This window comes from Hippoglossus hippoglossus, chromosome 22 (assembly GCF_009819705.1).
Source record: "Hippoglossus hippoglossus isolate fHipHip1 chromosome 22, fHipHip1.pri, whole genome shotgun sequence".
Taxonomy (NCBI): Eukaryota; Metazoa; Chordata; class Actinopteri; order Pleuronectiformes; family Pleuronectidae; genus Hippoglossus; species Hippoglossus hippoglossus.
Genome location: NC_047172.1, coordinates 2178570 through 2194995, shown reverse-complemented (window position 1 = coordinate 2194995; position 16426 = coordinate 2178570). Strand labels below are relative to the sequence as shown.

Genomic DNA, 16426 nt, shown 5'->3' with positions numbered 1-16426 from the left:
TTCTGACAAGTAGTGCAAATGTCTGGTGGCGATAACGGCCAAGGTGCGCTCCTCAACACATTCGGCGCTCTGGCTCTCCTCGTCCTCGTGCGTTGATGCCAAGGAACGAGCAGCTGCCTGGTCTTTGTTCAGTCGCTGCACGACAAGGCTGCTGTTACACAAACCCAGTTCCAAGGGAAGGGTGAAAATAAAGGCACAGAGATTTGGACGCCCCTCCCAGTCCCCCCCCCCCCCCCTCCTCTGCAGCAGCAGCTCCATCCAGTTTCTAGAAGACTCCGTCGACTGCGATCACCGTCAGTCGTCTCTACCGCACAGGACCCTGCGAGCTTCAGCCTTGATGTGTCAATCCAGTGGATATCACAGCCTCCTCGTCCTCTCCACAGGGACGTCTCCCCGTCCTCTCCACAGGGACGTCTCCCCGTCCTCAGTCAGTCGACAGCAGTGGGTAGAAACAAAAAAACAACCGAAAGCAGCAGCAGCACATTTTCACCTCCTCTCCTCGTCTCTCTGATCCATTTATAGAACAACGCGATCGTACAAAGTCACAACAAACATTTGAGAACATACTACAGACTAACGGCAACACAAGCAGCGGGTGGAAAGGTATTTTTATCTTTTCAGACTTCCTGTTCAGAGCTGACGGGCGGCGGCCACACGAGATTAAAACATGGATTTTTGTTTCCTGGAACTTTATCGGTGCTTCTGTGCTTCTGCTCCCTATTTATTTCTCACTTGAGCGTTTCTCCACGTCAGGTTTGGTCACAGTTGTGTGTGTGAGAGCCAAACCAGCGAGGGGATAAATAGGTCACACAGGAGCGGAGACGGACCTCACATCAATAATCCCACTGTTCTCTCTCGTTACCGTCTCTGTTTAAACCACCTGGGCCTTTTAAAATATGACTTGTGAAATGACACTTTTGTCCAAACATCTCTCTTCAATTACTTAAAAAGAACATTTGGCTGCAGATTCAACTCGTTTCCAGATTTGATTTCAACACAAACTGCAGCAAAATAACCCAGAAAATTTAGAATTTCATATTTCAGCATCTAAAATGGCCACCGTACCAACAGGTATTCCGAGCCCCGTTCTCTCTAATTGGGTCACAGAGTTCAAAACAAGCCGTGGCTGTTTCCATTAGCAACTGACATTCACATGAATCAGGCCAGACGGGGAAGCCTCTGTTGAAGTGATCCATCCCCCTCGAGAAATGAATATCAATATCAGGTCCAGTCTGGGGGGGGGGGGGGTGAGCTGTGGAACAGGCGTTATGCAGTGTGTTGGCAGCAGGTTCAACAAACACACACGTCAAATACACGACGACAATGACGAAGACTCTCACACACACGAGATTTTGAAGAGAAAAATGTCCAATAGCACAAAAAAACTGTTTGTGTTTCACAAAAGGAGTTCTGTGATGTTTCCTTCTCAGCAGGATCAGCCACGACTTTCACAAAGAGACGAAAGAAAAGCGCTGCTGCTGTGCATTCTGGGGATTTGGGTCTATATATTTACAGCCTCTGGAATGATAACGTTAGTTTTTCTGTATTTACACACATTATCAGCTCCTCTCATTCCTGCAGCGACGTCCAATCCTGCGTCTCCTGCACTGTGATCCATGTTTCTTACTCAGTTAATACTCCCACTCGTCCGTCTTCATGTCCAGGTAGTTGAGAATGTTCTGGGCAAACTTCACCGCCTGCTTCCGCGCCACCTTGGCCGTCTCGTCGCCCTGCGGGTCCACGGCGTCCAGGGACAGCAGCTGCTTGGTCAGCATCTCCTCCAGGATCCTGTAGCTCTTGTCGACCCTCTTGCCGTCGAAGCCCAGCACCTGGGCCTGGAGGTCCGAGAGGCTGCCCAGGACCAGCCACACGGCCCGGTGCGACGGGTGCTCGGTGGGGCCTGGCTGGCGGCAAACCAGGGCCTCACGGAGGTCAAGGAAGGTGACGATAGCTTGGACCTCTACCACCGCGCGGCGCCGGGCCTCTCGGATACAAGGGTTCTTGGCCGTGTCCACCTGGTCCAGGTGCGTGAGGAGGCTCTGCAGCTCGGCCTTGGGTCTGAAGCTGAGATCGCCCATCGCACAGTGTCGCAGGATCCCCTCTCGCAAGTGGGAGACGTGAGCTCGCACGGCCTCGATCTCACGTATGGAGTTGTTGTGACCCAACTCGTATCTGAATAAGAAAAACAGGGAAGATATAAGACTTCAATAGACTCAAGTTGTATTTAGAGAAATAAGGCAAATTAGTTTCCAACAAGTGCGAGCAACTGCTCCAGTCTCTTTTGAAAACTGAAGCTGATGCCCGTTAATTTATTTGCGAGACAATATTAACTAACTAGTCACATTTGAAACCGATATTAGAGCCCATAAGCTTTGATGAGCCTTGGACATCTTGATATTGGCAATAACGTTTGTCACCGATATGAAAACAAGCTGATTTATCAAACTGCTTGTGTTGACAAATTAAGAATCTTGGACTTGAATTTTTTGTACTAACATCAAATGGATTCATCAATCTGCAGATGAAACAATAATTAAATGATCTTAAACTGCAGTTGAAGTCTTCTCGACTTGATCCTTTATTCCTACCTGCGCGTGTCGTCTCCTTCCCCCTCCAGGTCCAGATGTTTCAGCAGACCGTTTATCTCCTCCACAACCTGCTTCCTGTAGTTTCTGATTGCTGCGTTCCCGGAAACATCCAGAGCGTCCAGCTCCACCTGCATCTCCGTCAGGATGCGTGACAGATGGGCGCAGCTGTCCCTCCCACTCAGGCCCATCAGCAGGGCCACCAGCTGACTGCGGGCCACGCTCACCTTCACCATCACTTGGTTGATGCGGTTCACGGCCTCGTGGGTCTCCCCCGACAGCGGCAGCGAGAGCGTCTGCTGCTGCGTGCGCCCTTCGACCACGTCCTGCACGGCACACAGACGCGTCAGCGCCCGGTAACGTGCTTTGCGGAGCGGCACTCTCCCCTCGGTCTTGACCTGGGTGAGCCTCAGCACAAGCTGCTGCAGGGCATCCACCAGTTCGTCGTTTATTTCAGCCACCCCACCGCCGCGCTGAGGGGCCACCACGCGGTCGTCCACCAGCTGCCGCGCCTCGTTGCTTAGCTCCTCGATGGCTACACGGGACGGATGCGTGGCGTTCTCCTCCAGATACCTCAGGAGGCCCTCCACCTCCTGCGCCGCTCTCTTCCGTGCCCCCTGCAGCTCCGGTTTGCCCTCTGTGTCGACCTGGTCCACATCCAGCAGCAGCCGGGTCAGCTCCCGCTCCAGACGCTTGTAGTCTCTGTCATTCTGCAGGCCGCTGAAGGTGCAGACCTGAGGCCCCAGAGACGTCACCTCCTTCTGGACCTCGTACAGCCGCATCATGGCAGGGTGCTGCGCATTGTATGACTGCTGCTGCTGCTCCATTGGATGCTGTTGCTGCTGAGGGCCGCCATGGTCCATCCTTTTCCCGCCATCAAAGGGCTTTCCAAACAAGCTGGAAAACAGGAAACATGGCAGGAAGTTAGGACAATGAGCAACAAATCAGAGCCCGAGTAGAGGTCACATCTTTGTCCACAGGCCTCGAATTGCTGGATTACTTGAAACGTTTCTTTTCATATTTGTACATCCAGCTCTGGATGAATAGAACCTCCAACTAATGTCTGGATCGCTGCCAGTGCAGCTCAGGGACACTCTCAGCAGCTTCAGCCAAACGTTTAAAGTCTCCACCAAGTCCAGAGGAATTTACAACCGAGTGTCTGGACCAAAACACCTTGATTCCTCACACCTTACTTAAAGCAACACTATGTAACAGCGCCCCCTGCAGCTACAGGTGGTGACTTACTATGTTGGGCTAGTTGTCGTTTCTGTGTTTCCATCAGGTGGAAACGCCAGGAGCCCTAAAGTCCCGACAGATATTTGATAAATTCTTTCTTATCTTGTGTGCACAAGATAATAACTTGTTCACATAAGATAATGACCTTGTGAGAACGACTGAGTTTCTGTGCAGCAAGTGATTCCTGCTGACGACAAGAGCAGCAAGAATTTCATGATATGACAATCCAAGGTGAGATGATGTATCTGAAGTCATTAGAGTTGCATATTAATTTTTAGTAAATTATCTTTTGCAAACAAGTCTCATATCTTGTGTTACGTTAACAACACAACATTTGGACATGATCACAGTAGTGAAAGAACATTCAGATTTATGTACAAAACCACCAGCTGAGGATAAAGTGTTGAATCTCCACAGTTTGTAGGAAATTCTGTCACAAATCCAGCCTCGGGGCCAAAGAGTCATTAAACATGAAAATAATCCATCTTCTGTGTGAGCAGTGCTGATGCTCCACTGCTGTGCCGGGTCTCCAGAAATACTACCACATGTGCCGAGAAAAGAAAAAAGGGTTTTATCTGACTGAACACTGATCCTGACGCGTCGGCTGTGTTGCTTCTAATTCCTCGAAGCCTTTTAGTCAAACTCTGATTAGAGTCTGAACGATACTGGATTCTTTAACATTACAGCAGCCAATATTCATATTTTTACACAAAACACATGATGATAAAAAGACATTGTTCGGAAGGTGCTACTGGATGGATTTTTAAAGACCCGTGATCAAGGCGTGTTATGAGCACCGGGCGCTTTACAATTTTAAAATCACATGCCAGTGCTTTACATGCCAGTGCTGCCTGGAGGCGGCGGCTTTTCTAAACTACCCTCTTAAAATATTTCTGTTCACAGAGCACGACCAATTTATCAGCTGATAACATCGGTTGGTGTGAACATTTCACAGATATAAGGAATTCAACATCGGTATCTGCCCCAAATATAACAGATCTATCTGCACTGCAATTCAGTTATCAGCTGATACCAGTGGCACAGGAACACCCGTATGCAACCAAGTATAACAGCCATAAATTCAACCATGTACATAATGTTCAGTTTTTTATGACATCGTTGTAAATGTGAGAATATATTGATATATTCAGGTTGTCACATAACAGAGGAACAAATCAACAAAACAACGTTTAATAAGTGTTTTCTTATTTGTTGTTGTTTCCACATTTTTCATTATGATTTCCACTTCAGGAAGTTCCTCCCTCAGAGGAAGCTGATTGGTCGAACCCCTGTGGATTCCGCAGGGAGGACTCACGCTTGTGAGAAATCCAGTTACAGAAGCAAGATCAAAAACCCGTCTGACCCATGAACCACTTAGGGAGGACACAGAGAGACGTTATCTATTAAAGTGAAATATTTAGTAGAAACGTTGGTGAGATATTTATTCTTGTTTGTAGTTTCATTACTAATTTGTCTCATAATTTAAGGGTCACTGCGTGGAAACGGAAAAGTTGATGAGATGGGACAGAAGCTGCTGAACTGAGCGTGCTGTCGGAATGTGAGCTCCAGTAGCAGGTCACTGAAAATCACTGAACCGACACTAAAGCCACGAACAATAATTGCTCACAGACAAACAACGCAAGAAAGCAGCCAATATTCTTGTTTAAAGATTTATAAACGTGTCCTCGCCCACGACACCACGTTTGGATAGAAGTCTTTGCATAGAAGTCTTAAACCTCCACCCACCCACAATACCAACCCTGCGATCTGTAGAACCAAGACTGTATTTAGTGTCAATACGCAGAGTCCAATGACGACAACATCCCCAAAACACTGCAGTTAAACGCTGCCAGAGCTTCTTGTGTCCCCTGAATCTAAAGTCTTCCTTTGACCTTCGCCTCTTTTGTGGAGTCTGCTCTTATTTCCTATTAACTTCAGATCAACTGAATAACAATTCACCTAAAGACAAGTCAGGGAACAAATGAGATTCTCTCCCGAGGATCATGCAAGACAACGAACGAGGTTAACCTACATTTCCCAACACCCACATGACAACCATTCAGAGCATGGCTGTGTGTTTCCACCGGGCTCGTTGGCTGACACGCTGGTGACGGCTCTCTAATCCGCATAAGAAAAGATGCTGCCTGCCGATCTGGCTTTTTAAAAGACAGAAGAGGAAAAAAATCAATGCGTCTGACCAACACCCAAAAATATGAAACAGTCGGTTGCATCTCCGCCTGAAGACTCACAGCCTAGTGGAGTGTGTCACAGGTTCCTCGAGCAGGGAGATGAATTCCCAGTTACACACGACTCCCCCTCAGCAGAATCTCACCTCTTAGTCAGAATAACAACAGGAATATGGTTAAATTATTATTTTTCTCTAAAATCTGCTTCTCTAATGTGAAGATTTTGCTGTTTTTTTATTTTAAATTGAACCCATTTGTCTTTTGGACAATAGAAAATGTCCTTTTGGGCTCTGGACACATTTTATTTACAAAATAATTTACGGATTAATTGTGAAAACAATCAGCAGATCCCTCCATAGTGTTATTTGTCCCAGTTCACATGACGTATTAGTACTAAGACCGCTGGGCCTCTGCTGCTGTACACTCCATTGTGAACATAGCCCCCCCCCCCCCCATCTGGATTTTGTGATCCCATCACCGCTGATACACGCACTCGACCAATCAGGAGTCAGTCTCAGCTGATACTGAAGTTTAAACCTGTTTTTATATCATTAAAATAATTACTTAAAACAACACATACCGGAAAAATTGACACGTGAACCAAAAAATACATAATGTGACAGAAACCGCCTTTGAGAACAATTTTAACTGTTTAGTTTGGTCCATGTCTCATCTGCTTACATGGAGGAGGCAGGGTTTATGAACTACACTGCATCCAGCCACCAGGGGGCGCTCTCAGTGATTTGGCTTCACATTAGAGCAGCCGTCGTGTCGTCCATCATTATAAACAGTTCTGTTGTATTACAGAGGAGGGATGTGTCAGTGGGACAAGAATCTGTAGTCGACTGCATCGGTTTGTAGTTGTATTCTTCAGCTTTTGTCATTTTGTGTATTCATGAGGTCGTTTTGCGTCTTTTTAAAGTGACAATCTGCAAATGGACCAAATCTGCTGTTGCTTTAAAAACTGCACCTGTGCCTCAATATTTGCTTCTTGCTTGAGAGGTCGAGGGTCGCACAGTGACCTTTACTTTTGACCTTTAACCACCGACATCTTATTCAGTCCATGCGAACTTTGAAGCCAAATTAGAAGACATCGCCTCAAGGTGTTGTCAGGACGTCCACAGACGATGGGACAGACACACACACAACCCGAAAACATAACACGCCTCAGGCCACGACTGTCACCAACACAGAGGCATAAAAATAAACAACGTCAAACACTGGACCGGCTTGTTGACAGATACTTGATATGAAGAGACTGATTAGGATCAATACATCTACTTAAATAAGGATCAACCGTAAACATCTGACAATAGATTTGAAAAACTGAGCTCTGCGGTGGATCCAGGGTCGGATTTCTGAAATCTGATTGGCCCCTGAGGTGCTCGCGTCCTGTCACTTATAACAATCATAATCATACTTATAACAATTTGTGAAGAAGTCACATTTTCTAAGCTATTTTATGAAGAACACAATGTGCTTGAATAAGGAGCAATTTTCTAAATATATTCCGTGATGTGCGGCTGAACACTGAATGACCTGTGCCTGGATGGGGGTCATATAATTGGCCCCTCCGCCTCTTCATGGCCCCTGATTGAGAGAAATCCTAAATCCTGTGTTACTGAGGGTATTCTTTCCAGCTGACACCACGGTGAACTCTCTCTTTCCACACCGAAGCTGCACAGGATGTGTAGTCGTTGCAGAACCACGTCTCGGGGGGAGGGGGGGTTGCACGAAGGCCGAGGCCCCTGAGAGCACGGTGGGGTTGTTGCATATGAATTCTGCAGCTCACGACATGATGATTAGTTTTTCCACAGCAGCATTAACACTCCTCACTACAGACAGGATCATGTATCAGCATCTCCTGGAGCTCCTTTATGTAACACGGAGCGAGGGGCTGGGCACTTCCAGCACAGTGGATGAACGCATGCTGGGCCACAGCTCCCAAATCTGAGCATTTATTAGGATAATCCCAGCAAAAGCTCTCCCAGCCTGGCAGAGACCGGAGCCAGGAGCCAGTCAAGTGGAGCTGAGCCCCCTGCAGAGGAGGCTGGAAGGAGCAGGAGACACCCCCAGATCAGACCTCCTCTCCCCGGGGCGATCAGACCCCTTCCCCCGGGGCTCCAGGCTGCACGCACCGGTCCCGCTTTGCGCATTATGTCAGCCCGGGGGGATCGGGCTGGTGGGGGAGAGGGACCCTCCGGCTCTGCAGCATCACCACAGCAAACACCTCCCCAATCTCACGCAGCATCTCCGGCCGCTGCCGCCCCCCCACACACGCCCCTGCAGCCCGGTCCTCACCTTTTCAAAACTCCGAACACATTCGCGCACATTTTGGCGGATGTCTTGTGTCCATGGGCCGGCGGCAGCAGGGCGGCTGCTCGGGGGACGATGATCCGAGTCTCCGGCGGTGACGGGGCTCCGGTCAGCTTCAGCACCCACCGCCCGACTGGCTGCCCGCCTGCCCGCCCGCCCGGATGACTGACTGCGGCGGGGCTGGTGCTGGGGTCGCCCCTCCCACAGCCGCTTCCTCCGCGTTAACGCAACTTACTGAATAAACCCGCACTTCACCGAGCCCCGCACACCGTCTAAACCCACAAATCCGACCCGGGGACGCGGGGACGTGTCCGGCTCTTCCTCCGCTGCCTCGCTCCGCGTCGAGGCTATTGTGTGTAGTGAAGCTAGCCGGCCGGGGATCACCTGACTCGGGCCCCACCTTCCCCAAATCACTTCGGCCTGGTTCCGACCGTCCACACACACACTCCGGTCACTTTGATTAAACTGGGTCTTACCTGCACAACCACCGCACAGCCATCGGACCCGCAGCCGGACAGTGCGCAGCTCCTCCGGGGGAAGCTACACATTAGCTCACCTAGCTACCTTCCAGAGGAGTTACTTTACTCACGGGGGGGAACTAACACGGAGTTCGTCTGTGCCCAACAACTCTGAATTAAAGGGGTTTCAGGACGATTGTTCGACTCCGCCACTTCGAGCTAGTGAATATGTATTAATTTAACTTGAAATACACGAACAGCAGTGGATATAAATACAGATATAACCGTGTTATGTCGCGGCTGATGCGACTTAAGTGGATTCAACGGTAGGTTTTTGGTTGTCCAACATTGGGTGCGCTTCATTTTGTCATGCTGCCGCACCGTTTGTCACGTCGATAGAATTCAAGTACTCGTAGCTACTCGAGTATTGTGTATTTCTGATACTATTACTAGATAATATTCAATATTTTAATGCATATGTTTATGTATATAAACTGCCCTGTCTTGTTCTAATATAGATACGTAATATGGTATGTACTATTATATATATTTAAAATGTTACATGCAAATATTTAAATGCATTACATGTCAACACTGCCTTGTCTTGTAGTAATAAATAAATATTATATATTATGGAATGCACATACATGTTAAAACATTGTAATATACTATATAATAAACATAGTAAGGATAAATATAATGCGATGGGTTGTTAAAAAAACGACCCCGCCCGAGCTGTTACATCCGGAGCGTGTTGGTGAGATTTCCGAGCGCACCTATGTTTCCTGCCGGATCCACGTGACCGCTCGTCGGGTCGTGCACAGAAGGACGTGCACTGTGTGATCTGAGGACCCACAACAACTTCTTACATATCATATTATTATCATAGTTATATGTCGTTATCATTTAACATGTGTTCAGTGAGCGTGAGGCGGAGTTTGACCTGGAGGAGCCTCGGTCCTGTGGCTCTCTCCGCTGGGAGCAGACGATCCTGCAGCTCCGAGCACCGAACACAGCAGAACACAGATCCTAAGGTTTGTCTGATCGTTATTAATAATGTGTTACTGCATTGATCAAGTCGTAGATCACACAGCTGCAGGTTCACAGGCTGTGTGTGTGTAAGTGTGTGTCCGTGAGAGCTGCATGTTGGTCAGGTCTGCAGCTTCATCCATGTATGTCTGTGATGTGTTGAATGATTTCCTGCCTGACTCAAATAAACTGAAGAGTTTTAATTGAGATAATGATTCTACTCATGTTTTTAACACACAAACATCTTTGTGTGTTTTACTCTCTCTGGATCTTTCAAGTGTGATTATTGTATTTCTATATTTCTCTTCTGTGCTTTGTCTTCTATTTATTTTTTACGCTGATGTGAACATGTGAGTCTGAGATAAAGCAAAACAAACAATACACTTTTTCATTTCATATGCAGAAGTATAGGAATTGACCTCTTAAGAATAACAGCAAAGAACTTTGTTCTAGTTACACTCAACAACTCATAATGACAAAGTAGATTTTTTAAATTGTATTACTTATTTACAAATGTATTATTTATTTACTCTATTACGAATCCAGTTATCTCCTGACTTAAGAGCTGTTACAAGTTCAAGCTTATAAACACAATTTTCTCTCAAAACAACAAAACCAGACAGTCTCAGTTTTGCGGAGCTGAAATAAAAATTGATTCATATTGATATTGAAGTATCTGCTTCATTAGTGTCAGTGAATTGATGCTGTCATTTGAGAAACTGTATTTGTCCTCACATTATTTTCCCCTGAGGTTTAAGTAAATCTGATTGAAGATGTTCTTACCTCTGCTCTTCTGGTGTGTGCGAGCGTGTTCGCCTCCTCGCTGCTCATCTCATCGCTCAGTCTGCTCAGACCTGATAAGCTTCTGTGGCACAGCTGCTTTTTAAAGCCACATGACCTCTGTCTGTGCTCAAGCTAATACTGTTATCTATCTAAATGAAACTTTCTCCTCACTCACACAGAGTTTTGCAGAGCGACTCCCTGCCCTTCAGTCATAAACCCTTATAAAGCGTTATATTTATTGTATTTAAAGGGAATAAAAGAAACAATCATGAGGATCAAAATATGAGAATTCGAAATGTGAAGATTCTAGTTTCTCAGTGTGAGGGTTTATCACCTTTTCCAGTCTTTCATCAAACTGAATATCTTTGGGTTTCGTGCTGTAGGTTGAACACAAAAAGCTACTTGAAGTCAACACATTGGAGTTTTGTGGAATTGTTAAGTGAAATTTTCACTATTTTCCATTTTAGATCATCTTTAGGTTTTGCACTGACAAAACAAGACATCTAAAAACATCCTGTGGGAAACTGAGAGAAGATTTACATTAAACAAACAAGTAACTAATGATGAAAACAAACGATAGTTGCAGCCCTGACAGTATTTTTCTTTCGTTCCATATGCAGAGATCGATCTTCAGACCTCCACCCAGCTCCACATGCGACTGGATCGGTCCACCCAACCCTCTGTCAAACCTGCGGCCGATCGTTTACCACATCGCCGAGAACGAGTCGGAGCTGCAGAGACGTCTGAGGAACCTCAGGCAGGAGACGGAGGACTGGAACCACGAATTCTGGACCAAACAGAACATCACCTTCAACAAGGTTAAGAGGTTTTCTGTATTTCTGTTAGAAAATAAATCTTTAGTGTGTTTTAAATGTGCTGTTAAACACCTTTGTTTTAAATAATCGTATGTCACAGGGAGGTCAGAGGTCAGGATCCTGACGTATGGTGAATAAATATATTAAACAGGGAATTGAGCCATCAGAAGTGGATGATAAACAACTGATTTGTTTGTTTAATATATTCACAAGTTAAACCTGAAAACAATCTAATAAAAAGCTTATCTTTTATTACAGTCATGACTCCACAATGAGCTTCAGAGATACTGTAACTGACTTGTAGGAGAAAACCACAGACTGTAAATATAAATTGACGACATGACGGCTCCCAAGTGAAGCCAAAGTGTCTCAATCCCCCCCCCTGGTGGCTGGCTGCAGTAAAGGTCATAAACCTCACCTCCTCCATGTTAGTGGACGGGACATGGACCAAACTAAAAAGTCAAAATACAGGTCAAATAACATAGTTTCTGTCATTTCAGGTGGTTCTTCTCACTCTGATGTTTGTTCAAGTGTTCATGTTTCCGACAAGTTTGGTTTTAATTCGTTATTTGATGATATAAAAAATGGGGTGAAAGGTTATGATTGTCAATAACTTTCTCGTCTTCATCGTTATTAATGGAAAGTGTGAGGAAGGTGGTTTATTCTGTTCTTTTATGGAGTAAAGTTCTTATTTTCACCAGCAGAGAGCAGCACCACACAACAGGACCAGTCAGGACTCTAATCAACCAGTCACATCTGTTAGAATCACAATCATTAGGAATATTTTCAGTAAAAAAATGTTTTAGATTCTGTTTCTTATCTAAAGGATGAAAGTTCAAAACTGACGAAGGAATTTGACAGAAATTTAACACCAGATATTTTAAAGACAGTTTGGAAAAACACCAACATACCTCGAATGTCTGTGATTCTCAGTAGAAGACATTCCTCTGCATTCCTACACATGGTGGTTGAATAGATCAGTGTTTGCTGTTGCCTTTTTGTTTGGGGATAAAATCTGTTGAAACATTTCAAGATCTCATATTTGTATAATCTCTGCAGGACAGAGATTCTTTCATCATGTCACAACTGAAGGCAAAAGGCTTGACTGTGCGTGATGAGCAAGGTGAGGACACACACACACACACTCACACACACACACACACTGTTGTGAAAAGCAGACACAACTGAGCCAGTTTGGTTTGTGGGACAATGTTAGAAATGTCGCCTGCAGACATGACTTCAAACGCACAGTAAACAGAAGCTGGTGATTTCTCTCTCTCTCTCTCTCTCTCTCTCTCTCTCTCTCTCACCCAGGACGCCGGCGGTTCCTCAACTCAGAAGAAATGGCGGAGTTTTACAAAAGCTTCCTGGACCAAAACAGAACACGACACATGACTTACAACAAGTGAGTTGTTTTGCAGCCGAGTGTCTCTCGTGGTGCTGCTGGGTGGACGGGTCCGTCTCCCGCCACCGGAGCATTGAGCTCTAACTGACGTCGTCTTACACTGTAGCAACTAAGATTCCTGCCCACACACACACAAAACACACACACACACAAAACACACACACACACACACACACACACACACACACACACACACACACACACACAAAACACACACACACACCACCTGTGCACCTGATTTCAGTTTAGTTTTCCCCCATGTGTGGGTTTTTACTTTTGTTTGCACGACTGTGTCCTTGTCGTCTCAGTTATTGTCTCAGGTTGAACTTGAATCTTCCAAAACAACAAACCTTTGTTACATCGTGCATCTACATTCAATCCATCTGTCTGCACTGTTGTTCATATCAAAGTTTGCCAGCTTCTAAACTTTTACTTTACTTTTCATGCGTTGGTTTATAAATGTGGGTGTGTAAATAAATGGTTCTTACAAAAAACCATTTAGAATCGGTCCAGGGGATCGTCTCTGCCGGCAGCAGAGACACGGTGATGGTATGAAAGGCACAAGTTGTTATTCAGGGTCTTTGCTAAGAGTTTGGCAACGTTACACATGTCCCACTCAACGAGGCGTCTCGCTATCAAGTCTCTAACACTCGGGCTATCGCAGGAAGACGGAGGAGGAAACACGAGTGAGGGAGCGACTTTTGTTTGAGAAATGCTGACAGAGTTGGTTCATGTGATACTCTATCACTTTCTTCTAATTCTCTTTTTCCTCCTCCGCTTCATTTCCAGGGAATGGTACAGACGGAACTTCACCATCACTTTGCTCATGGCCCGAGTCGCCCTGACCGACATGTGGAAGACTGTTCGACACAGCAAGAAGAAAACCAGCTCTCCTGCCTCCTGATCGTAAACTGTTCACTCGCTCTCCTGTCAAGTCTTTTATTGTATTTGAGTGTTTTGGGGTTTTTCCTTTGTAATTTAATTGACAAGAATTAAAAAAAACAATCAAATCTAATTGGAGATTTGTCTCTTTTCCATCCGTCTCTTTCTTTCCTGTTATCTTGAATGTGTGGTGGATTCGGTCGGATTCCCCTGCAGCTCCACCGATATTTCCACTTCTCACTTGGAGACAACAATGATGAGGATGTTTTTAGCTGTTAAATTGATTTTTCTCAGTCTGAGTCTTTCTTGTAATCACTCTGGAAAATAGTCTGAATTTAGGAGGCGCTTCCCCTGAAGCAGTTTGTTCACCAGAAACACAATTACATAAACGCTCCTACAGTATCAGGTCTGTTCACGGCGCTTTATTATAAAACACAGGCCCAGAGCGCTTCTACATTTTTAAGGTTAAGTTGTGAAAAGGGTTAGGGTTAGGGTTAGCCCTAGGTGCCTCGACCTGTTTGTTTGATCACTGATTCTGTCGATATGATGCGTGAGAGGTGGTGAATGATCAGTGCAGGATGTCGTACTGTGTGAAGATGAAGCCTCCTCTGCTACAGGTTCTTCAGGTTAGACTGTGGCTCGTTCATCGATACAATATGAAGACGAGAGAAAGTATATCACAGTTTGAAAGGATCTGTCACTAAGTTTGGGTTTAGTATGTTATCAAAAAGTATTAGTTTCACTGAATCTGTAGAGAAACACACACAAGTCACTTCCTCGTCATCACACTACAGTTACATGTATGATGACATGAAGTAGCATTTCCTGGTGCTTTGGTGAGAAAGAGTATTTTCATAAAAAGCTGAAACTTTAAATTTTGTAAGTATATATGTAAGATTACCTCTGTGGATTCCTTCAAGAAGACGACATACGACGACAGTTCAATCAATGCAATAAATGAATAGATGAATAAATAAATGCATACATTGTTTTGTAAGTAAATACATAGATACTAGAATATATACAATTTTTATTTGTAAATGGATAAATAAATGAATAGATCCATTAACAAATAAATACACAAATACATTGATATACAAATAATAGAGTTAAAAAACAAATTAATATATAAATAACTAACTAACTAAATAGATGGATAAATAAATAAATGTATAAAACCAATCAATGAATAACTTACTAAATAAATACATATATAAATGTATAAATAAATGGATTTCTAAGAAACGAACTGAATAAATGGTTAAAGTATAAATGAATGTATGTTTAAGTATAAGTAAATACATGTATAAAGTATAAGTAAATACATGTACACAGTATAGAAAAATGGATTTATAACTAGAAAACAAAGTGAATAAATAAATAAAAGTATAAAGTATACATAAATAGATTTGTAACTAAGAAACGAACTGAGTGAATAGATCAACACTTGTTTAAAGTATAAATACATAAATCTAATATAACACTATAGATGTGTCTGCTCCCGTCGCACCGCAGCTTCCCCTTTAATCCGGGCAGGGGTGACATCATTACCCGGGCGGGGAGGGGGGGGACACCGGCTAACGCCATTTCCACGCAGCGCAGTCAGTCATCCAGCCGCGGAGCACCGAGCTGTCACCTCCTCAGCGGTTCACCCGGCCCCCATGCGGCCGCTGTCGGGTTCGGTTTGACGGAGGCGTCGCTGCCATGGAGCCGCGGGGGCAGAGGCTGCGGAGGCCACACGTAGCTTCCCGTGTAGCTACGTAGCTAGCCGCTCATCACCAGCGACCGACGCGGAGAAGCGGTCACTGAACGCGGCGCGGACACTTGGCAGATTCCGCTCCGGAGCTCCGGGCTCACATTTCACTCTTCCCGTCGGACGTCGGTAGACGGAGCGGCACCCCCATCGGGGAAACGACTCGATTCACGCGGGGGGGAGAGGCGTTTCGGTCCGGCTACACTGGCAACGGATGTCCTAGAGAACGGTAAGAATGGCTCCGTGTATTTCTTGGAGTGGTCTCATTAGCTAATTAAGCACTTTCACTCCCCGGGAAGCGGTTTCTTCCAGTGTCATTCTGTCAAAATACATTTATTTCACCAATTCCACCATCGAGGCCCCCCGGGTTGTAAAGAATAATAATAATATTAATAATAATAAACCCCTCCCTGGCTCCGTTCCTCCCGGGTGGTTGGTGTTTACGTTCGCTGCAGGAATTAGACGCCAGTTTGGCTGCTGTCAGTGGAGGGCTAGCCCCGGAGTTAGCACTGGTGCTAGGTGTGTGTGTGTGACTGGGAAGGACGGGCCAACTGGTTCTTCAGGTTAATCCCTGTGTGCAGCGACACGAGCTGCGGAGGGATGCGTCTAAATCACGGCTGTCAAGGTGGAGGAAGGTGCACCGCGGCGCCGCAGACTCCTGATGATGGACCTGTCATGTGATGGGTCATGTCTCCATGTTGGACGTGCCTTCCATTGATATTCACAGCGGGCCCAGGGCAGTGAAAGCTGCCTGTGTTGGGGAGGGGCAGCCCCGGGGGGGACAGTGGGTCTCAGTGTGGGTCCCACAGCTGGGTTTAAAAACACTGGACGGTCTCGACACTGCAGGACAAGCAGCCAGAGCTCAGCACAACACTGTTCTGCTGTGTCTGCACCTTCCCTGCAGTGTTTAACGTGTAGTCCACCCAGAGGATGTCTCTGCTCCTGACAACCCTCTGCCCCCTGGGACAGCTTGTTGTT

At 45.7% G+C, this 16426-nt stretch overlaps 3 protein-coding genes across 8 annotated transcripts in view; 2 read left to right on the top strand and 1 right to left on the bottom strand.

Annotated features, from left to right (window-relative positions):
- Positions 1-127: 127 nt before the first annotated feature.
- On the bottom strand, positions 128-10653 carry bag5 (BCL2 associated athanogene 5). Of its 3 annotated transcripts, none has more exons than XM_034577481.1 (4): positions 10594-10653; positions 2589-3482; positions 1603-2172; positions 128-1566 (listed from the first exon to the last, which is right to left on the bottom strand). In XM_034577481.1, exons 2-3 carry the CDS (start codon positions 3446-3448, stop codon positions 1632-1634), a joined length of 1401 nt encoding a protein of 466 aa, XP_034433372.1. In that variant the 5' UTR covers positions 3449-3482; positions 10594-10653; the 3' UTR covers positions 128-1566; positions 1603-1631. The 3 variants fall into 3 exon arrangements, with proteins under 3 accessions (XP_034433372.1, XP_034433371.1, XP_034433370.1); XM_034577480.1 differs by lacking the exon at positions 10594-10653 and adding an exon at positions 8800-9159; XM_034577479.1 differs by lacking the exon at positions 10594-10653 and adding an exon at positions 8309-8761.
- On the top strand, positions 9542-13828 carry LOC117756751 (cytochrome c oxidase assembly factor 8). The gene is made up of 5 exons (XM_034577523.1): positions 9542-9815; positions 11214-11411; positions 12468-12531; positions 12723-12813; positions 13603-13828. The coding sequence occupies exons 1-5, from the start codon at positions 9675-9677 to the stop codon at positions 13715-13717; spliced, it is 609 nt and encodes a 202-aa protein (XP_034433414.1). The 5' UTR covers positions 9542-9674; the 3' UTR covers positions 13718-13828.
- A 1426-nt stretch (positions 13829-15254) lies between these two features.
- klc1a (kinesin light chain 1a) overlaps positions 15255-16426 on the top strand; it is a 33882-nt gene continuing 32710 nt past the window's right edge. For all 4 annotated transcript variants that reach the window (XM_034577472.1, XM_034577471.1, XM_034577473.1 and 1 more), the window contains exon 1: positions 15255-15677. The gene's annotated coding sequence lies outside the window, so the exon portion shown is untranslated. The remainder of the gene's footprint in view (positions 15678-16426) is intronic.